At 50.0% G+C, this 22,889-nt stretch overlaps 2 protein-coding genes and 1 pseudogene across 2 annotated transcripts; 2 read left to right on the forward strand and 1 right to left on the reverse strand.

The window, feature by feature from the left end:
* LOC115397021 (tectonic-1-like) lies at positions 1-14,131 on the forward strand. The gene is made up of 8 exons (XM_030103183.1): positions 1-223; positions 10,698-10,818; positions 11,788-11,921; positions 12,009-12,145; positions 12,771-12,873; positions 13,362-13,474; positions 13,848-13,982; positions 14,114-14,131. Exons 1-8 carry the CDS (start codon positions 1-3, stop codon positions 14,129-14,131), a joined length of 984 nt encoding a protein of 327 aa, XP_029959043.1.
* Positions 14,132-14,443: 312 nt separating this feature from the next.
* Positions 14,444-15,790, reverse strand: LOC115397030 (RNA polymerase-associated protein RTF1 homolog pseudogene; annotated as a pseudogene).
* A 6,013-nt stretch (positions 15,791-21,803) lies between these two features.
* Positions 21,804-22,679, forward strand: LOC115397039 (zonadhesin-like). The gene is made up of 2 exons (XM_030103205.1): positions 21,804-22,602; positions 22,669-22,679. The coding sequence occupies exons 1-2, from the start codon at positions 21,804-21,806 to the stop codon at positions 22,677-22,679; spliced, it is 810 nt and encodes a 269-aa protein (XP_029959065.1).
* The last annotated feature ends 210 nt before the right edge of the window (positions 22,680-22,889 follow it).

Consider the following 22,889-nt stretch of genomic DNA (forward strand, 5'->3'; position numbering starts at 1 on the left):
ATGGATGGTGGTCCACCGACACAGTGGACCAGCCCGACCCCGAGCGACCCCAGCCCCGCCAGCAGCACCACGGAGGAGCCGGTCAGCCCCACGGAGGAGCCGGTCAGCCCCACGGAGGAGCCGGTCAGCCCCACGGAGGGGCCGGTCAGCCCCACGGAGGAGCCGGTCAGCCCCACGGAGCCACTGCCCGTGTCCGGCCGCCTGCCTGTCCCTGTCCCCGGAGGTAACCCGCTGCCCCGTGTTTCGGATTAACTTGATTCCGTGTTAACTGGTGACCGACTTCCTTAAGGCTGCGAGTGATAACCGGCAACAACAGGTCATACAATACGACTGACAAAAGGTTTTTTTCTCTTTAAAACTTTTAAACTTTGTTGTGAATGCTGTTCAACGTCGTTCTCAAGAATCGCTCCTGAGTTTTTAACATCTGCTGTTAAACGCAGCGACCAAGTCCACGAAAGGAAATCTGTCACCAGTTAACAGGGAAACCAGCTAATCCAAAACACCTGCTCCGCCTCACCTCATGCTCTAACAGCTCACTTTGTGTTAATGTGTTTATGTGCAGATGAGAGAAGCACATTACATTTCCGTTGAGTAAATTCCATCAATATAGTTTCTGTTTTTTATTTTGAAATACATCCTAAAGCAAACAGGAAATGCAAACAAACCCAACACATTGTCCTGGCTTTAAAACCTGCAGTTCAGTCTGATACCATAATATTCTTTGTGGATTACATTTGTACTGGTCTCACCACCTGATAGGTTACCCAGTCAGTTAAACACAGGGCTCAATAACACCAGGGAAGCCGGGGCTTGTATTGATGATTTACTGAACCTCAGTGTGAAACTGTAACAAATAAAGGCACATATACAATACATCAGGCGAGTACATACTTTGTAAATACAGTAAATAATAAGTTTTTTCTCATTTACAGTTAATCATGACAGGTAAGTAATTATGAAGTACAGATATGCATAAAAATACACAGCCACAGACAGTCTTCACAACATCTGACTTAGTGAACAACTTAATAACTAAACAATTTAATAACTATCAGTTAAACTTCACAAATAATGTATTCTCAATATTAATATAAACCTTCCGAACATATATACTTCCAGACATTGCGTCTTAACAAACCATGAAGGTCGACAGAGAAAGGAAAAACACAAAAACGCTTCCTCCCCAGCATAGCTGTCAAATTGGTCTCCTAGTTACCGTCACTTCCGCTCTCAACGACGTACTGGAGTGACGTAATGCTGGGACCAAAGAAGCGACCCCACCGCCCAACTGCCAGCAGGGGGCGCCAAACAATATACAGAGAACACAATGAAATTATAAACAGCGGTCCATATGGGGTCCATAACACTCCCCGTCTGGGGTCTTTCATGACTCCACATAAATGTCATTCTTCACTTAGAGTTCTCAGAAGACAGAAGAAGAACCACTTCAGTAACAGGTCGACAGAATACTGTATGAGCTCCATCTCTGAAGACTCTAATTTCCACTTTTCTGACCTTTCCGTCTTGACTTGGAATGGCTTTCACAATGATAGCCATTGGCCACTCATTCCTTTTGGCCCGATTGTCTTTCATCAGGACAATGTCTCCTTCTTTGAGATTTGGCCTGTTGTCTTGCCATTTGGATCGACACTTGGAGAGAGCTCAGATATTCCCGACGCCACCGGTTCCAAAATGTCTCTGCCAGGCTTTGGACATGTTTCCATTGTCCTTTGAGAAGTTCCGCTTTCCCAAAATCTCCAGGAGGAGAGGGAGGGATGCTGGTTTTCTGGGTTAAGAGCACAGCTGGGGTCAGAATAAGTGGTGCTTCTGGGTCTGACGACACAGGAATCAGGGGTCTTGAATTAATCACAGCTGAGACCTCAGCCATGAACGTTGTCAGCACCTCGTGAGTGAGACGAGATGATCCATTTTGGAGGAGCATACAGTCTAGGATGCGACGGGCAATCCCAATCATTCGCTCCCACGCTCCGCCCATATGGGATGAATGGGGCGGATTGAAAACCCATCTGCACTGCTGTTCTTTAAGGTACTTCTCAACAGTCACCGAAGTTGAATTCGAGATATCCATGCTCAGCTCATTGCAAGCACCAATGAAATTAGTTCCGCAATCGGAGTAGATCTGCTTTGCTGGGCCTCGGATAGCAAAGAATCTTCTCAGAGCATTTATAAAGCTACCAGCACTCATGCTCTCGACAACCTCTATGTGTACTGCTCTTGTGCACATGCAACAGAACAGTGCAGCCCATCGTTTACTACTGGCGTGACCTCCTCTGGTACGGCGTGAGACCACCTCCCATGGCCCGAAGATGTCAACGCCCACATAGGTAAAGGGTGGTGCTGTTTGAAGCCGCTCTCCTGGCAGATCTGCCATTTGCTGGTGTTCTGTCTTACCACGAAGCTTTCTGCATGTGACTCATTTGAAGAGGAGGCTTGCAATACACCTTTTAGCGCCAATAATCCAGAACCCTGCAGCACGGATGGCACCCTCTGTGAAATGCCTGCCTTGGTGCTTCACGGCTTCGTGGTGATGACGTACAAGGAGAGTAGCCACATGATGCCGACCAGGAACGAGGATTGGGTTGGTTTCATCTCTCCCAAGGTTGGACTGCGTAATACGGCCTCCCACTCTCAGCAACCCACTACTATCAACGATGGGGCGTAGCTTCCTTAGATTGCTTTGGGAAGGGAGATTTTGGCCTTTTGTAATGCAGCACAGTTCTTTCAAAAAGCACTCATGTTGTACACTTTTGATCACAAGGATTTTGGCTTTCTCCTGCTCTTCTTCGGTGGGGCCTGTACTACAGATATGCCATCCATGGCAAGTATTGTCTGGTGTAGGTTGAGTGAAGGAGTGAGCGACATGGATTAGGTGTGCAACTGCAGTTATGAGTTTGCTCCAAGTAGAGAAACGTTCAAACCTTTCAGTGCTCATTGGTTGCTTCGAAACTTCGGTGCTGCTTGCTGTGATCAATGGACGTATCTCAGCGTCGGTGAGAGGGTTGATGAGGTTGAAGGTTTCTTCATGTTTGAAGAGGTGTTGGGATGGGTTCTGAAGGAATGCTGGTCCAGACAACCAATTTGTGGTGCCAAGTGAGGCTGCGGAAACTGATCTGGAGCCATGGTCAGCTGCATTGTGCTCAGTGGGAACATATTGCCACTGGTCAGGGGATGAGGACTGTCTGATACGCTGCACCCGGTTATTCACATAGACATAAAACCGCCTTTCTTGGTTGTGAATATACCCCAACACCACCTTGCTGTCAGTGTAGTAACTGATACGGTCAAACTTCAAGTCCATTTCCTCCACTACCAGCTCTGCAACCTGGACTGCTAGAACTGCTGCACATAGCTCCAATCTAGGAACCGTGATCTCTGGCAGTGGTGCTAATCGAGCTTTCCCAAAGACAAAGCTGACTTCACATCTCCCATCTTTAGCGGTGCGCTTTAAATAAGCCACCGCTGAAATTGCTTGCACAGAGGCATCAGAGAAGACACAGAGTTCTTTGTCTTGAGCGTCGGAGGGTGAGAATGATGAGTAAGGTCGTGGTATTTGGAGCTTCTGGAGGTCTTGAAGGGAGCTTTTCCATGTTGTCCATTCCTGTTTCATGTCACCCAGTAGTGGTGAATCCCAGTTCTCGGCTCGCTTAGAGAGCTCTCTGAGTAGCAGTCTGCCTCGTATGGTGACTGGGGCCAGGAAGCCGAGAGGATCATATAGGCTGTTGAGTGTAGACAGAACTCCTCTTCGGGTGTATGGCTTCTCATCATCTGGGGTCTGAAAGGTGAATGTGTCTGTGGCAATGTTCCAAGACACTCCAAGACTTCGCTGCAGAGGGAGATCATCTCTAGAGAGGTCTAAGTCTTTAATTTCTTTGGTGCGATCCTCAGGAGGGAATGCCTCGATAACTGCAGGTCTGTTGGAAGCTATTTTGTGCAGCCGAAGGTTTGACGCAGCAAGCATTTTCTGAGTGCGCCCAATGACACTGATGGCTTCTGCTTCTGTGGAGAAGGACTTCAGCCCATCATCAACGTAGAAATCTCGCTCTACATACTGTCTGGCGTTGCTGCCGAACTCTGCTTCTCCTTGCTTGGCTGCTCTTCTGAGGCCGTAGATTGCAACTGCAGGGGATGGGCTGTTACCAAAAACATGCACACGCATTCTGTAGTCTATGATTTCATTGCTTGGATTATTGTTACGGTACCACAAGAAGCGTAGATAATCTCTGTGGTCTTCTCTTACTACGAAGCAGTGAAACATGTGCTGGATATCAGCGGTGACAGCCACAAGTTCCTTTCTAAATCTGAGCAACACACCCAACAAGCTGTTGTTGAGATCGGGCCCTGTGAGTAGAACATCGTTGAGAGAGATTCCCTCAAAGGGAGCACTGGAATCAAAGACCGCACGGATTTGTTCGGGCTTTTTAGGATGATAGACTCCAAATGACGGGAGGTACCAGCATTCTTGGCCTTCAGGGATTGGTGGAGCTACCTCAGCGTGTTGGTTGACCAGCAGTTTTCCCATAAACTCCAGGTACTGTGCCTTCATTTTTGGCCGCTTCTCTAGAGTCTGATGGAGGGAAGAAAGGCGGCGGTATGCATAGCCTCTGTTGTTGGGTAGCTGTGGTCTAGGGGACCGGAAAGGCAGAGGTGCAACCCAGTTCTTACTGGTGTCCTGATGGCAGTCCATCCATCCATCCATCCATCCATCTTCAACCGCTTATCCGGGGCCGGGTCGCGGGGGCAGCAGTCTCAGCAGAGATGCCCAGACTTCCCTGTCTCCAGACACTTCCTCCAGCTCTTCCGGGAGGATCCCAAGGCGTTCCCAGGCCAGCCGAGAGACATAGTCTCTCCAGCGTGTCCTGGTTCTTCCCTGGGGTCTCCTCCCGGTGGGACATGCCCGGAAAACCTCCCCAGGGAGGCGTCCAGGAGGCATCCTGAACAGATTCCCGAGCCACCTCAGCTGGCCCCTATCGATGTGGAGGAGAAGCGGCTCTACTCCGAGCTCCTCCCTGGTGACTGAGCTCCTCACCCTATCTCTAAGGGAGCGCCCAGCCACCCTACGGAGGAAGCTCATTTCGGCCGTATCCGGGATCTTGTCCTTTCGGTCATGACCCAAAGCTCATGACCATAGGTGAGGGTGGGAACGTAGATTGACCGGTAAATCGAGAGCTTCGCCTTTCGGCTCAGCTCCCTCTTCACCACAACGGACCGATACAACGACCGCATCACTGCAGACGCTGCACCGATCCGCCTGTCAATCTCACGCTCCATCCGTCCCTCACTCGTGAACAAGACCCCAAGATACTTAAACTCCTCCACCTGGGCTAGGGTCTCTCCACCTACCTGGAGAGGGCAAGCCACCTTGTTCCGGTTGAGGACCATGGCCTCGGATTTGGAGGTGCTGATCCTCATTCTTGTCGCTTCACACTCGGCTGCGAACCGCCCCAGTGCATGCTGTAGGTCCTGGTTCGATGAAGCCAACAGGACAACATCATCTGCAAAAAGCAGAGATGAAATCCTGTGGTCTCCGAACCGGACCCCGTCTGGCCCCTGGCTGCACCTAGAAATTCTGTCCATAAAAATGATGAACAGAACCGGTGACAAAGGGCAGCCCTGCCGGAGTCCAACATGCACCGGGAACAGGTCCGACTTACTGCCGGCAATGCGGACCACACTCCTGCTCCGGTCATACAGAGAACGGACGGCCCTTAACAGGGGGACGAACTCCTACGAACTCCTCCCAGATCCGAGTTTTTGCCTCCACAACCACTCGGGCTGCGGTTCGCTTGGCCTGCCGGTACCTGTCAGCTGCTTCTGGAGTCCCGTGAGCCAACATGGCTCGGTAGGACTCCTTCTTCAGCTTGACGGCAGCCCTTACTTCCGGTGTCCACCACCGGGTTCGGGGGTTGCCGCCACGACAGGCACCAGAGACCTTACGACCACAGCTCCGGGCAGCTGCTTCGTCAATGGAGGTGGAGAACATGGTCCACTCGGACTCAATGTCTCCAACTTCCCTCGGGACATGAGAGAAGCTCTCCCGGAGGTGGGAGTTAAAAACCATGCTGACAGAGGGTTCCACCAGACGTTCCCAACAGACCCTCACAATACGTTTGGGTCTGCCAAGTCTGTCCGGTTTTCTCCTCCGCCAGCGAATCCAACTCACCACCAGGTGGTGATCGGTCGACAGCTCTGCTCCTCTCTTCACCCGAGTGTCCAACACACGAGGCCGAAGGTCAGATGACACGACAACAAAGTCGATCATCGACCTCCGACCTAGGGTGTCCTGGTGCCAAGTGCACTTATGGACACCCCTGTGCTCGAACATGGTGTTTGTTATGGACAAACTGTGACTAGCACAGAAGTCCAATAACAGAACACCACTCGGGTTCAGATCAGAGAGGCCATGCGATCCAATCACCCCCTTCCAGGTCTCACTGTCGCTGCCCACGTGGGCGTTGAAGTCCCCCAGCAGAACAATGGAGTCCCCAGTCAGAGCACAGTCCAGCACCCCTCCCAGGGACTCCAAGAAGGCCGGGTACTCTGCACTGCTGTTCGGCCCATAAGCCGAAACAACAGTGAGGCACCTGTCCCCGACCCGAAGGCGCAGGGATGCGACCCTCTCGTTCACTGGGGTGAACTCCAACACATGGCGGCTGAGCTGCGGGGCTATAAGCAAACCCACACCAGCCCGCCGCCTCTCACCGCGGGCAACGCCAGAGAAGTGGAGAGTCCAGCCCTTCTCAAGAGGTTGGGTTCCAGAGCCCAGGCTGTGTGTGGAGGTGAGCCCGACTATATCTAGCCGGTATCTCTCAACCTCCCTTACAAGCTCAGGCTCCTTCCCCCCCAATGAGGTGACATTCCATGTCCCGAGAGCTAGTCTCTGTGTCTGAGGATCGGGTCGCCGGGCACCCTGCCGTCGGCTGCCACCCAATCCACATTGCACCCGGCCCCTACGATTCCCTCGGCGGGTGGTGGGTCCACCAGAGGGTCGGCCCACGTCGCCCCTTTGGGCTGAGCCCGGCCGGGCCCCGATAGCACTCCTCTCCCATTAATTGAAGGAATCTCAAATCCTCCATTGATGGTGCAAGTTGGTGGTCATTTGCTGACTGACGGAAGACTGAATGACCCAAACTCTCTCCAGCATCTGTCAACAAGCGATGCGTGATGAGGTTCTTGCTGGCGGGAGGACAGGTGAAGTTCTCTTTTACTTGAACCTTGCTGGTGCACGGGTCTAAATAAGTTGGACGTCCATTTTCAAGAATGAAGGTCTTGAAGGCATTGACTTGAGATGGCCTGTGTGCACCCCCGAGACACACATCACCAACGATGACCCACCCTAAGTCAAGCCTTTGAGCAAAGGGGGCATCGTGTGGACCATTAATCTGCTCCCGTACCTTATGCACTTGCAGTATATCTCTCCCCAACAGGAGAAGAATGCCGGCCTCTGGATCGAGGGGTGGGATCTGTCCAGCAATGCGTTTCAGGTGACTGTGGTGAAGAGCTGCATTTGAGGTTGGGATCTCAGTCCGGTTGTTTGGAACTTGATTGCATTCCAGAAGTGTTGGAAGTGGAAGACTGATCTTCTCATCCACTGACTCGATTATGAACCCGCAGGCTCTTCTGCCAGCCGTCTGCTTCAGTCCCGCACACGTCTTCAGAGTGTAAGGTTGAGAATCTCCTGTGATGTTGAAGAGCTTGAAGAATTTGGACCGAGCCAAGGACCTATTGCTTTGATCGTCTAGTATGGCATACATCCGTTTCAATTCTTCACGATGTCCATTGGGGAACACATTAACAAGGCATATTTTTGAGCATGCTCATTTGCTCACTCCATCTCCACATACTTTGGTGCACTTGGACGTAACCTTGTCATCATCAGGTTCGTCAGACTCCCCGCCATGCTCTGAGATGGGAGGATCTGACCTTGTCTTCGAAGGAGGTGGACCTGGGTGGAGTGCTGAAACATGGTGGGTGCTTTCACATTCTTTGCACTGTATTTCCGCTTGGCAGTCCTTGGCAAGGTGACTTGTGGAGGAGCAGCACCGGAAACATATAGAACGCTCCTTCAAAAACTGTTTGCGGTCTTCGTAACTTTTTTCTCTAAATGCCCTGCACTTCTTTAGAGGATGTGGCTTGTCGTGGATAGGGCAATGTTTAGTGAGGCACACATATTGTTCCGGATCTCCTTTTCCTTTATTCTGAGCAGATCCAATTTGGGTCTTGTGGACTGCTACAGGTGTCCAAACAGCTTTTCCTTGCTTCTCTCTTTTTGCGGGCGCTGATTGGGAGAACGTGGTGTTGAAGCTGGGCTCCGTTCTTATTCTAGCCTCCATGCAGACAAAGTCCACAAAGACACAAAAGGATGGAAATGCAACCTTGTGTTCAAACTTATATTTTGACCCCACCGATGCCCATTTCTCCTGCATGCCAAATGGGAGTTTCTCTGTGATGGGGCAGACACCTCTGGAAGTGTCTCGGTAGGAAAGTCCAGGTAGGTTACCATCCAGTTTTGCAGCCTCCACCTCCATTAACAAGTCCGCCAGCTCTGTGAGCTTATGAGGGTCTTTGTATGACACCTTCGGAAAATTCTCTAATCTAGTGAAGAGACTTTGTTTGATGGCCTCAGGTGAGCCATAGGTTACCTCAAGCCTTTCCCATACCATCTTTAGGCCTCTCGATGGATCTTTTATATTAACAGTCTTTAACCGGCGTGCATGCTCAGAAGATTGTTTCCCAAGCCAGTTAATGAGTAAATCCAGTTCTTCTCCCAGCGAGAGGTCTAGTCCAGCAATGGCACTCTGGACGGACGATTTCTATCCCCAATAGCTTTCTGGTTTGTCGTTGAAGACACTTAACCCGGTTGTCAGCAGCTGGGAACGGGCCATATATTTAGCGAGCTCCAGAGTGGTGGCTTGGGTGGGCACAAGAGGACTGTTGTGGGATTGGCAGGTGGTGGACGGCAGCCCATGAGGTTCCTGTTGGCAGTCTCCATGCTGGTGAGGCTGCTGAGGTTGTTGAAGACATGGCCTTGGGGCTTCAAACTGGGAACCGTTTCTCACATACTGGATACCATACTGCAGCTGTTGTGGAGTGGCTGGCTGCAGAAGGAGGTATCCACCTGGGGTCTGGCATTGTTGACTGTACTGACCAGCATCAGGAATGACAGGTGGTTCAACGGTGACTGGAAGTGGTGTGAAAGTCATGGTTTTGTCATCCTGGGGCGGGGTGGATGGCTGGTGGACAGATTTGACACTGGCTTGGTCTTTCACGTATTCTGCTGTGCGCTGAAGCCTTTGTTGGAGAGGGACAGGTGAAGAACTTTTCTGTGACTCACAATCTGCTTCCAATAAGCCTGCCTCTAGTATATCAGCCTCAGCTTGAACAGCATTCATTTCTTTTTCCTCCTGCATTGCTTCGAGAGTGGCTTGAAGGCGAGTAGCTTCAACATTTAGGGTGGCTTGAGCAACTTTCAGTTCAATTTCTTTACTTGCAAAGGCAGCCCTGGCTTGAGCAGCTTGTGCTTTAGCTCTTGCTTGTAGGGCCACCAGGCTGGCGCTGGAGACTGAAATTAGCTTTGATCTGCCTGATCTTGATGACTTGGACTGTCTATCATCATGCCGTCTTCTCCGCCGGCCCGCTTCGAGCAACTAACCGGTGAGCACTCGGAAAGGGCCCCATGCGGGCGATTTTCGACACGTTGTCGTTGCAGCGTCTAGCGTAGCGCCTTAAATTTGTCATTGAAATTGACTGATGTCAGCCGTTCCTCGGGACCCCCTTCAGCTCGGGGCCCCAGCCAGTAGCGGCGCCTCTGGCTGGAGAGAAGCAGCTGCTGCTCATTCCGCCTCGGATTTAAACAAACTAACTAACAAACAAACAAACAACAATTCTCGGCAGTGTGGTGGTGGTACAGGATTTCACCCCAACAGGGTCCGTGGGTTTTCATAACCCACCAACCCTACGTAAATGACGCCTCTGCTGTGGATCCTCTGTTAATCAGTTCATCAGGTTTTAATTAGTTGAGAGCAACTACACTTTTGGTATGCAGCTGTACAGTTACTGTTCTCATATTGTTTCAACACCTCATTTGACAGGTATTCTGAATGTAATTCATCTGGGAAAAGAGAGAAAACAAACAAAAATAAAATTAAAGATGAATCTGAATGTTTGTACCATTATTAGTTAAATTTTTGCTGATATCGTGATAATATCGTTATCGTGATATTTTTTGCCCATGATAATCGTGAAGTGAAAATTTGATATCGTGACAGCCCTAATTTGTAATTCTATTTAATAGATGCAGAAATATAGATGATCACATAGTCCGATAAAGAACTGGACATAGTGATTTATAAACAACTGAATATCTATATTTGAATATATATTTTCAAAAAACAATAAGAAATGTGAAAGGCTGTGGTAAAGGAGTGCTAAAGCAGGAAGCATGTGTCACATTATAATTCAACTGCTCAGCTGTGAAAAACCTGCAAACTCGGAAGATTGAAAAATCCAGATTACAACCCATTAAGACACCCTGAGAAAGTAGCTGCTGAACTTCGGCTGGTTGTGATTAGTGTGTGTGTGTGTGTGTGTGTGTGTGTGTGTGTGTGTGTGTGTGTGTGTGTGTGTGTGTGTGTGTGTGTGTGTGTGTGTGTGTGTGTGTGTGTGTGTGTGTGTGTCAGTGGACAGGTACTGCCCCTGCGATGCTCTCGGGGATGTGTGTGACATTAACTGCTGCTGTGACAGAGACTGCAGCAGTGAGGACGTGTCTCTGTTCAGCAGCTGCTCGGTCCAGACCGTCAGGTCAGTGAACGTCTCAGCTCCAGGCAGGCTGGGAGGCGTACCTTAAGGTGTGCAAATGAAGGCGAGCAGCCGCTGTGGTGCATCTTATTGGGTATCTTGATTAAATCTCAAAGTGACTGGAGGAAAAAACACACTGAGTAATGAAATTGTATTGTTAATACATTCTCTGTGAGTTTCTCCTGTTTAAAGGTGCTGTAGGCAGGATTCCGCATCTCCGCCATCTTGCTTAGGGTTACCGAAGGAAGATAGTGATTTGAAACCCAGCACAGCCAATCCTGTCCTGTTTTCTCTGACATCACGCCCTTACGCAAGTTAAGCCCCTCCCACAAGAATGTGCGATGAACGCCCCTCGACCAATCACGGTTAGAGCCTCATGGGCTCTTCTGATTGGTCAACGATACCTGAAGCTGTCGAGATTCCTTTTCAGCTCAGAACAGAGACAGATGGAAATGCTGCGCCCTCACGGTAGTGCAATTATGCTACACTCCTAAAGGATTATCAATGGATACTCTAACATTTAATCCAAAGAAAACACAGAAAAATTAGCATTGACTAGCAAAATCCTGCCTACAGCAGCTTTAATGTAGAGTAGAAAGTTACTTTATTGATCCCTGACTGGGGAATTCAGGGTTACAGCAGCCTCAGAAAAAAACCAAAATAAGTATGAAATATCAAATCAGACCGTCCCAGATCATGAGTAACTGCTGGTTTGACTACATTAAGTGTTAGTTGGATGTACAGACTGAAGGAATACGTCTCATGATGGGACTGGCTCTGAAGAGGTGTTCACTGTGTGTTTAGAAATCTCAGGAAATGGAGAAAGGAGGAAGAGGTCAGAGTCACTGCTGTCATGATGGAATAGTGTCTCATCATCCACATACGTGCATCTCAGCAGTCGGTCTTCTGGTTTATTGAGTGTTGGTTTGTCTGACTGGACATGCGGTCTGAGCGGCTGCCCTCCCTTTGCAGCGGCAGCCGGCAGCTGTGCAGCCGAGACGTGGCGTCCTACTCCCTGAGGAGCACCGAGGAGGGATACTCCGAGCTGCAGGCGTCCGTCCGACAGCAGAGCAGCAGTGACGCTCTGTGTGTCCAGTCGCAGAACCGTGAGTGTCTCAGAAAGGCAGTCCGTCGAAACCAGGACGACGAGTCCGATGAGAGGGATGTAAAGCTGCTGCGTGTCTCGTCCTCAGGCTTCGACGGGTTGTCCCACTCCTCGCCGGCTATTCCCACCGACAGAAGCTTTGAGGGGCTCTTCCAGCAGTTCACCAGCTTCATGTTTGGCTCAGAGAGCAGCGATCAGGAGTCCCAGGCTTCCCCGGGATACCAGGCCAGTCACCTGCTCACCTCGTCCTCCTGCAGGCTCCGAGGTGGACGCCACTCCTCCTGTCAGTGTTACCTCTGCTGATCACAGATCAGCAGTGTCGATCAGATGGGGCCATTGATGAGTTTTATCATAGGAAGTAATGGACGTTTCTTGAACTGTCCGTGTCCAGACATCTTCTCTCCAGTCCCTCATGTTCCTCACTCCCACAGCTCGTCCAGGTTCCTCCCTGCTGTGGACACTTCTCTCTGCTCTGAAGCAGCTTCCTGCGTCAGACAGTGACATCTAGTGGCCACAGAGGGTGTATCTAACTAACTAACGAACTCATAACTAGTGATTAGTTAGTTAGCAGAAGCTGACCAGCCAGCCAGACAACTAAACAGTGCAATTTAAGGTATGCAAAGTAGTTTTTAGTGTAGAAAAATAAAATCATTATAAAGTGTTTTATTGAGTGCAGAATACATTTACTACAAGGTGGAAACATTCCCAGAAGCGCCAGAGTTGACAGTGTTGAGTGTGTGTTGAGTGTGTGTTGACAGTGCTGAGTGTGTGTTGAGTGTGTGCTGAGTGTGTGTTGACAGTGCTGAGTGTGTGTTGAGTGTGTGTTGACAGTGCTGAGTGTGTGTTCCAGCTGGGGGACGTGATGCTGACAGCAGGCCAGAGTGGACAGACGGGTGTGTTTCTCCTGCCGGCTCCTGGTCTCACTGCTCACTGTGTGGACAGCAGTCCTGCAGGTAACGGGGGTCCAGGGTCCAGGGTCCAGGGTCCAGGGTTCTCTTCCTGTTCCGTGGAGGACAGTTGTTTCTGTTTTAAACGGTTTAAGCTGTGTTCGGCTTTGCTTTGTTCTGCGTTTCCAGCTGTGAAGCAGATCATGCAGTGAAGCCGGCCAGCCTGGTTCATTCGTCCTCAGTCCTTTGGATCCAGCTGTTATTAAAGTTCTGTCCTCGCCACTGGGACTCGCCTCTGGCTGTCAGCCATCCTTGCTTTGTATTTAACATGCTTTATGGCAGCCGGTGTGGCGTGACTTCCTGTTTTATTAGAAAGCGCTCCGGCTGCTCAGACACCTGCAGGCCGTGCAGACCTGGTCCAAAGTGCAGCTCATATAAAAGAGAAGCCAGACTGAGTGACGGCCTCAGAGCCGCTCACACATCCAGGACTCCTAAAGGCAAAGTGAAGCGGAGCGGCTGGTCGTGACTGTTGTTGTTGTTGTTTGTGTCCACAGCGTTCCTGAAGGACCAGAGCAGCGTCTGCTCCCGGCGGCTGGTCCTGGATCAGGACTGCAGCTCTCTGCCTGCTCTCAGCATGGACGCCTACACCAGCATCCGGCTGCTGGCTGTGAGTCCCGCGCTCAGGACCAGATGCTCTCTCAGTTTGATAACTTTAACCCGCAGCAACACACTCAGTCATTCAGCTGCACAGAAGTACAAGGAATTCACTGAAAACTATTGTTTGGAATAAAAATGACATGAAATCATTAAATCTGCATGGTATGATGTTAGAAAACAGAACGACATGGAAATCATTCCAGCTTCAAGTTGAAAACAAGATGTGAAATGTTGAAACTTTAGACTTTTATTGTATTTGAAGCGTCGTCATCAATGTTTTGATGAAATCAGTCAGGAAAATAACAGCTCTGAGACTGGTTGGATACTTCACAGACAGATGTGTAAACGACAGAAGACTGAGTGTCTGTGCTTCCTGCTGTCAGGTTGTTCCTCTGGAGGTGTCGTCAGTCGTCCTGCGGTCTACAGACAACACCGAGACGGAGCTGAAGCTCAGCGCAGGACAGACCGTCAGGCCCTCTCTGACTGAGCCCACGCTCTGCGCTAATGTGGTGCTGAAGGTAACGCAGACCCCACAGACCCCTGATCACATGACGCAGACCCCACAGACCCCTGATCACATGACGCCCTGATCACATGACGCAGACCCCACAGACCCCTGATCACATGACGCCCTGATCACATGACGCAGCCCCCACAGACCCCCTGATCACATGACGCCCTGATCACATGACGCAGACCCCACAGACCCCCTGATCACATGACGCCCTGATCACATGACGCAGACCCCACAGACCCCTGATCACATGACGCAGACCCCCTGATCACATGACGCCCTGATCACATGACGCAGACCCCACAGACCCCTGATCACATGACGCCCTGAACATGTATGAACCTCCCAGAGTGACGGGTGGAGGTCAGATGTCTCTTGATAGATGGGTGTAGTTTTGTGTGTCGGACCGAGCAGAGCGAGCAGAATAAAGTCACAACTCATTTCCATATGATTCCGCTGGCCGCATCACATCAGCCCCCGCCTCTTCTTGTAGTCCTCCAGGCTGAAGGACCTGCGGGGGGCGCCGCCGCTCACAGGCAGTGGGTTGGAGCTCACAGGCAGCGACTGTGCTCCTGCTGTGGGAACTTGTAGATCGATGCTGAGATCAAAATCATGAGCTGGAAGCCAGTCTTCTGAGAGCTGAGTGGCTGGCGTCTTCTCCTCTGCGTTGGAAGGATCTGCTGCTGCCGAATTGCTCCGGTACTTCTGGTCGAGCTGAGCGAGGATCGCTCCTCGGGCCAACGGATCTCTGGTGTTTGACATCAGGGTGGGCTGGCACTTCCTCCGCGCGAAAGGATTGTATCCTTCAGCCACCAGGGCTTTCTGAGACGCAGTAAGATTCCAGCTTCTGTTCCTCTGGTTGATGGAGCTGATGTAGGAGATGCTCTGAGTCCGTTTTCTGTCCAGAGCAGCTGCCCTGTCCTCCAGCTCCTCCAGCTCCTTCTGGATGGCCTTCACTCGACCACCATCTCTTCGCTCCTCTGCCACGGCCTTGTCTTTGAGCAGCTGCGTCTTCTTCATGGCGTAATTTGGGGGACCTTTTCGGAACTTGTCTTTTTCTCTGACGATGTCGTCAATGTCTTTGTCGTTAAGCTGGTAGTTGATGGCGTCTTGGATGGACTGCTCCTTCTTGGAGATTTCATCTAGTGTTGGCACCTGCAGGCCAGCACCTGCCATGGCTTCTTTCCACTTTGTGAATTCACCTCCTGTGAACTCCTGATTTGAAACAAACTCCAGCCTGAACACCTGAGCGTCGCCACCGTGCCGTAGGAGTAATCCCTTGTTTGTTCGCGTCGATCCAAGCTGGTAAACCTTCGCCGTTTCTACCACGTCCACAACTTGAGCAACCCTATAAACTGGTGGACTGCTGCTGTTCCCGACCGCTATCCTGACGAAGCAGCCGGTCACGGTGCGAGAGAAGAAGGGCATGTGGCACCAGCGCTCCAGCTTGTGTCTGGACAGGCGGATCTTGTTGAGCTCATCCGGTAGAGAAACAGGCTGAGACTTTGGAGGAGTTTCCTCTTCTTTGTCACTGTCGCACAACGAGCTGTGATCGCTCTGGACCGATGACTTGCTAACCTGCAGAGGCCGACGTTTGGCCCGCAGCCAGACTGTCCTTGACTGTTCTTGGTTGCTCTTGGTCTTTTTCGATCCGTTCGCTGAGCCTGTGGCTGCTGCTGCTCGGCTGACCGGCTCTTTCTGCTCACCAGAGTCAACTCTCTTCCTCTTTGCCGGAGGCATCGACTCGCTGGCTCTGTCTTCAGAGTCGGAGTCGATACTGACTCCACCTTTCCGTTTCTTTCCATTGTCCATGGGTCGCTCAGCTAACCATGGTGGCAGCTCTTGTGGCGGCTGATGGAGGCTTGTTCCTCCTGCTAGCAAGCTACTTGGCTCTGCACTCATGTCTGCAAAAGAAAGAAATACCAGTGAGTTTGAACATAGGAAGATCTGCCAACATTTGTCTCTGGTTTCTAAAACTTCTGCAGGTAATTTGATTAAAGCTCAGTAAACTCAAAGCTCTAAAGAAAAGATGGACTCTTACTGAAACTGCGTCCGTTGTTTCTCCGCTCTGTCTGTCTCGTCATGTCCGTGTCTCTCGTCCGCGCTGCTCAAAAATCGAATGTCAAACCTGTGACTTGAGCTGGCCTGTCTGAACTGATGACATCACTCTCTTGTGATGACATCACACAGTCCCAGTGGAACACACTTGTTGTCATGGAGACGGCTCCCGGGTGCAGAGCTCAGTCTGTGTGTAGAACGAGGTTCTAAACTGTGCGTTAAGAAGGAACTTCAGAAAGTGTGTCAGATCAAACAAATGGAGAATGACTGGACTGACTGGAGCGTTTCTCTGGGAAAAGAGAAAGAGTGTCCGATCACTCCACAGGGAGTGATCGGACACTACGTTTTGGGTTCCAGCGTTCTCTAGCCACGATTCAGGCCTGCAAGGTTTTTTTTTTTTTTTTAATTAATTAACGAATTTAAAAAGGGGGTGCCGGCTTTATTTTGGTAAAATATTTGAAGACTGTGAAACTGAGACACTGATTGTGTGAAATATTGTATTTGCTGAAGAAAAAGATTGCTTTTTGAACTGTTGTTTACCTTTGTGTTAACTTTCCCACTACAAGGGTACTCATAGCACCTGTTTTAACATAGTCTGTTTTTGTTTACAATTATTTTATTTCATTAAATTGGAAATTTGCTATTTTGATTAAAAGGTTTCTGTTGTGTTTCAAAGAAAAGTCCCATTCATCCAGTTAATTGTATTGTCCTTAGTAACTGCTTTGGTCCCAGTTTTAAGTTAAAGGCGTTTTATTGACCTAATGATCTCATCCAAAATATCACACCATATATGAGAGTTTAACAGAAATGAACCAAGGGCCCTTTCTCAAGAAGTAGGATTGGAGGGGCTTCACAGTTATTGATCCTTCCTGACCTCTCATCATCACGGCAAAAAAGAGGAACACCTGTCAGCAGGTTGAAACAAACCACTAAATATGATTTAGTCAAGACATGATGGGAAAACCCAACTAAAGGAGGAATTGTGCCTGGGATCAGGTAACCACCACGGTTCATTTAAAAGACATCTTGTGGTGCAAATAGGAAAATAAATAAATAAAGAATATCAATAAAAACCAAGCGGTCTCTGGTCCTCCTCCTGCTCCATCCATGAGGGGCGGCTGATGATATGAATCCACATCGTCACATGATCTCTGTCACCAGATGTGTTTGGAAGCTTCAGACCTCGCCGGCTGCTTCTCCTGAGCTCTGTCCTGTGCAGCTTGATGCCGTTTCCAGCCGCTTTAACAGCAGACGGAGCTTCCTCTGCTCCCCGGAGGACACAGCGTCTGCAGGAAACAGGACGGGATTCTCAGGACCTCGGACCAGGGTTTGGAAAACCTCTCAATTCATGGATCTGCTGATGGCAGAGAGCTTTTAGCTACAAGCGAGGCGTCGTCGCTGTTTGAACACTGACAGCCAGACACGGTCCGGTGTCTGGGAGCCGCAGGCTGGACCACATCAAGTCCAGAGTCAGGACCAGGAGCAGGACCAGGACCAGGACCAGAACCAGGAGCCGAACCAAGTTCTCATTTCATCTGGTTTTTTTTTCTTAATTTAGCAGGTGTTTTCCTATTTTACCAGCTTTCTTTGACTGTTATCAGCTGTTTAATCCAGATAGCCATGAGTCTAACCCACCACAAGACAACAAGGTGACCGAGTACACATGCAGAATATGAGGAGTGTTAAAGATCAGCCTGATCATGACCTTTGACATTACTGTAGCAGGCATAGCCTATAAGAGGGCCAGTCAGAAATGTGATGGAGCATCGTATGCTCACATCAAGTTCCAGCATTTTCCCCCTGTGCTTATAGTAACAGTGTTTTCTTCATTAAACTGGGTTGTTAGCTCTGTGTCCATCCCGAGCCTAGAGAAGTGGACTGCACTGAGTCAGGCTCTGCCTTCAGACCTGTCCAGCTGGGTGTCCCTCCTGAAGACTACGCTCCTGCTGGTATTGCCCTGAAGGTCACTGAGGCATGAAAACCCCCTCACCACAATAAGGTGGCAATCCCTCAAGGGGGAAACTGAGAAATAAAAATAAAATATCCTTCATGTAGATTTGATCAACCACCAATATATCTGAACTGGATGCCCTCATTCTCAAATAGATTTTAATATAAAGTCAGACTTCACACACTATAATCAATATTTACAAAACTGAAAGGTAGTCTTATTAATAAAAAAAATTCTCAGTCTAATTTAGAAAACACAACTGATATTCAACAGAACATTTCATGTTTTCTTTCTTTTTCTTTTCTGGCTTTTCTTTGTTAGCAACCGAACAGTTCAAAAATGGCATTTGCTGGTTTGAAGACACCAAGCTCCTGCTCTAGAAACTTTCCTCTCAAAGAAGCGATGCCTCTTAATTGGACATAAAGGCCTGATGCCTCGGTGCACAGGTCGACTGCAGCATCACCGTCCTCTGTCATCTCAGGCAGGATTCTGGCTTGTCCATCGGATTTCAAGCAGCCTTTTCAGATTTGGTGCACCATATTTCTTGGACACATGGTGGTGCTGAAAAAACTTGTAGAGTGAACTTGAGAGGTCAAAACAACTTTTTGCACATGGTTCACTCTGCATGGCATCACAACTGCTCGGTGCAGTTGGTGGTTGTAGCAGTGGATGTATGGGATATATCTAGGAAGCTTCTTTTGGAGCAGAGCTTGTACACCACCTCTTACCCCAGTCACCACAGAAGCCCCATCATAACACTGGCTAAGTATGCTGTCAGCCCTGTAGCAGCATCAGGAAGGAGGGTCAATATCTCAGAGGTGATGTACCGTGGACGGTCAGTGAGGTAGTCCACGGTCCAGGCAGCTGGTCACCTGGGCTGGAGACGTGTGAAGAGGGGGAGGAGGGAGGGGGGCAGAGGGGGTGGGGAGAGAATCAAATCTGTTAAAGTAACAGTTTAATTCATCCGCCCAGCGCTGGTCTCCATCGCTGCCCCTCCGACACTCTGCCCAAGTCCAGAGACGTTCTTCAGCCCTCTCCAGTTCTGTAGAGTGATAACGTTCCTTCAGTCTACGGACTACTGGAGAGCAGCAGCAGAGACACGGTGATGAGAGGAGCCGCCGGCCAGCACCGAAACTGAAGAATGATGAAGCCCCACCTTCATTTACCACCAGCAGATCCCTTCCAGATGCCCAGCCAGTCCCAGACATCCTGAGACCAAGACAAGACCAAGACCGAGGCCAAGACCACAAAGAATTGGTCTCGAGAGCAAGACCAGTCTGGAGAACGACAAGTCCAGTTCAGAGTGAATGAAACAAAACCATGAGGCATAATGTGACTGGCCAGAACATTATGACCACAATGACGTTACCAGGTCTTTGAGCCCTGACTGTCCTGACACACCGAACGCCACGACACCCCCGAAGTTGTGCCGTGGCATCTGGCACCAGATCTCAGACTTGACTGATTTACCATTCTCCAGACAATAAAAGAACAACACTATAAGTACCTCAAATACAGAAAGACATCACCTGTTCTTTACCTCTCAAGCCTTCCTCTCTCACCCAACAGTTCATATTTTCACCTGAGTGTGCGTGTGTGTTTGTGTGTGTGTGTGTGTTCTTGTACATACCCAAAGGTAAGGACCAAAATTCGTATTTCACCAACAGGGTGAGGACATTTTTGCGAAGTGAGGACATTTTTGCCGGTCCTCACTTTTCAAAAGGCCTTTTTTGGCCTTTTTGAGGGTTAAGACTTGGTTTTTGATTTAGGGTTACAATTGGGTTTAGGTTAGGTTTAGGGCATAGGTTAGGGTTAGGCATTTATTTTTGATGGTTAGGGTTAGGGTGAGGGGCTAGGAAATGCATTATGTCAATGAGTGTCCTCACAACGATAGAAGTACAAACGTGTGTGTGTGTGTCTGTGTGTGTGTGTGTGTGTGTGTGTGTGTGTGTAATCCAGAGTCAACTGAACAAACTCTGTCTTCACTTCATAATGAGGCTGTACAAAAGGTTAAATTGAAGGAAAGATAACTGATAAGGACGAACAAGAGAACCTAAAAACTGACTAAGGAGAATAAAACAACCCACAGAAAGGCTCTCAAGAAAGGCGTGAATAAATTAGGATAAATATGACTATATTTGTCAAGAAAAATAACATTTTTTTGAAGAAAATTCATTTTGTCTGGTTGAGGAATACCTGCAGGTGTGGATGTAGTGAGTGTAACTGGCCAGCAGGGGGCGATAGAGGCACTCCATGGTGTTTAGCATGGGGGAACAGGGATTTCAGGGTGTAACTGCATTGCATTTGCAGTTCATCATTGATGACGTTTCTCTTTGATTAAATTTCGGTTCCTCCCTCTACTGGCAGAGAGCGTATTTACAGCGGAACTAACCGTCCGCCAAGGTTTCAAGTAGGACCGCATTAAGTGATGCACGGACAAACGCGGAGGGAGAAATAAGCTCCAGAAGTCTGTAAAAACAGCTGAAACACACAGCTTACCTCTCTTGTAGGGTGATGCAGCCAATGAGGTGTGTAAATTTCCGTTTTACGTGGTGTTTGTGTTGATCATTATAGCGATGGCAGTATAATATGCTTGGCAGCTGGGTGCTGGTGTGTCTCATGTTTCTCATGTGCAGGCTTGGGTGAATGTTTGTGTTGCAATGTAGGTTTCATGTGCATGTCTGATGTTGTAAATATGGGTTGTTGTGGGGGACCGAGCGGTCACCCCGACTCGGGATCAGCTCGCCTGGATCGCGTTGGGAGAGGTTTGGCAGAGAAATGAGGTGGAGGTTCACAGGTTCGGTGCAAATTCTTCAGTTTATTTGCAGTCTTTAAGTCCCACACCCTCACAACAGGCTGCTGACAGAGGCTTCTCAAAACTGGCAGCCTCACAGGTTCTCCCTCCTGACTTTACCATGGTCCTCCTTAAATAAGTCCAGCCCAGACCTAATTAACCAATCCCTGGTCTGGGTCAAACCAAAATTCAGGAGGGGTGTTTCATCGCCTTAACATTATTTACAAGAAGGTTTTAACCCGATCCCCAGTGTATATCAAAAATAAATGAAAATATAAATTCCATCATACACCAAAGATGACCTTCCCCACACATCCATTCCCCAGAACATAAATATTTACAATAAATACACAATTGTGCTCCCCCTCACATAATGGACTGCTCCTCCCTGCATCAGCCAGGTGAAATACAGCTTCACCAGCAGGCGCGCTCCGTTAGTATCAGCTGGGCAGAGTGAAGGAGGAGGAAGTGTGCGTGGTGAGTAGTTGTGTGGCGTTTCTGCTTGCATGTGTCCTCAGGAGGTAGTGGGTACCTCACTACCTGCACTCGAGCCGCAGCCACGCCACTCCTCACTGTCACACATGTGAGAGAGTCTCAGTTTCCAATGAGAAGGGGCTGCTACCTTCTCACTGAGGGTTTTGTGATTGCAGTTAAAGGATTTAAGACTACATGCTGTAAATGAAAAGGTTAAAGTTTTAATAGACAAAGACAAACAATTTACTATATAAATAACAATGCCTTTCAGGAAACATTTGACTGTGCACAAGGATTATAGTGTCTTATGTTGAAGGGTTAAGGTTATTTGTTTTGTGCAATGTGTATATTTGCTAACTGCATAAGTTTCTGTTTATTCATATGTGTGTTTGTATGTTTCAGTTCTCACGTTTGGGGTTGGGTGTTGAGATCAATAAACCCTGAGCAGTAGAAGGAACAGTTGTGCTGTCGTCGTTTCATCACGCCGAGGGAGGTACATAGGGTTTCAACGGAAGAAGAAGAACTTCCATGGCAACGATGAAACAAAGATGGCGGCCTGTGTTGTCGTGTGTGTTTCTTTAACTTTCTCTCTGCTTTTGGCTGATGTGGCTTCAATAGAAACTACAACCAGCGACGGGATAAGGACCACCGCGCCCAGTGACCGGAACTCCACCTCTAACGTTCCGGACGGTGGTCCACCGACACAGTGGACCAACCCGACCCCGAGCGACCCCAGCCCCGCCAGCAGCACCACGGAGGAGCCGGTCAGCCCCACGGAGGGGCCGGTCAGCCCCACGGAGGAGCCGGTCAGCACCACGGAGGAGCCGGTCAGCCCCACGGAGGAGCCGGTCAGCCCCACGGAGGAGCCGTTCAGCCCCACGGAGGAGCCGTTCAGCCCCACGGAGGAGCCGGTCAGCCCCACGGAGGAGCCGGTCAGCCCCACGGAGGAGCCGGTCAGCCCCACGGAGGAACCGGTCAGCACCACGGAGGGGCCGGTCAGCCCCACGGAGGAACCGGTCAGCACCACGAAGGAGCCGGTCAGCCCTACGGAGGAACCGGTCAGCACCACGGAGGGGCCGGTCAGCCCCACGGAGGAACCGGTCAGCACCACGAAGGAGCCGGTCAGCCCTACGGAGGAACCGGTCAGCACCACGGAGGGGCCGGTCAGCCCCACGGAGGAGCCGGTCAGCACCACGGAGGAGCCGTTCAGCCCCACGGAGGAGCCGTTCAGCCCCACGGAGGAGCCGGTCAGCACCACGGAGGAGCCGGTCAGCACCACGGAGGAGCCGGCTCTCCCCGCGGAGCCTCTGCCCGTGTCCGGCCGCCTGCCTGTCCCTGTCCCAGGAGGTAACCCCCTGCCCCGTGTTTCGGATTAACTTGATTCCGTGTTAACTGGTGACCGACTTCCTTAAGGCTGCGAGTGATGGGATACAGTCAGGTCGGCACCACTCCAAGTCGGCCCCGGCCAACTCGGCACCGCCCCGGGATACAGTCAACTCGGCATCAAGCCAAGTCGGCATCAAGCCAAGTCGGCCTCGCGGGCGGGGGGGCTCTCGAGTGGCCGAGTTGGTCGGTGCGGACTTGACTGTAAGCTGCTTACCAACTCGGCCAAAAGCGTCTTTCTTTTTTTTTAA

The sequence above is a fragment of the Salarias fasciatus genome, chromosome 2, assembly GCF_902148845.1.
Source record: "Salarias fasciatus chromosome 2, fSalaFa1.1, whole genome shotgun sequence".
Taxonomy (NCBI): Eukaryota; Metazoa; Chordata; class Actinopteri; order Blenniiformes; family Blenniidae; genus Salarias; species Salarias fasciatus.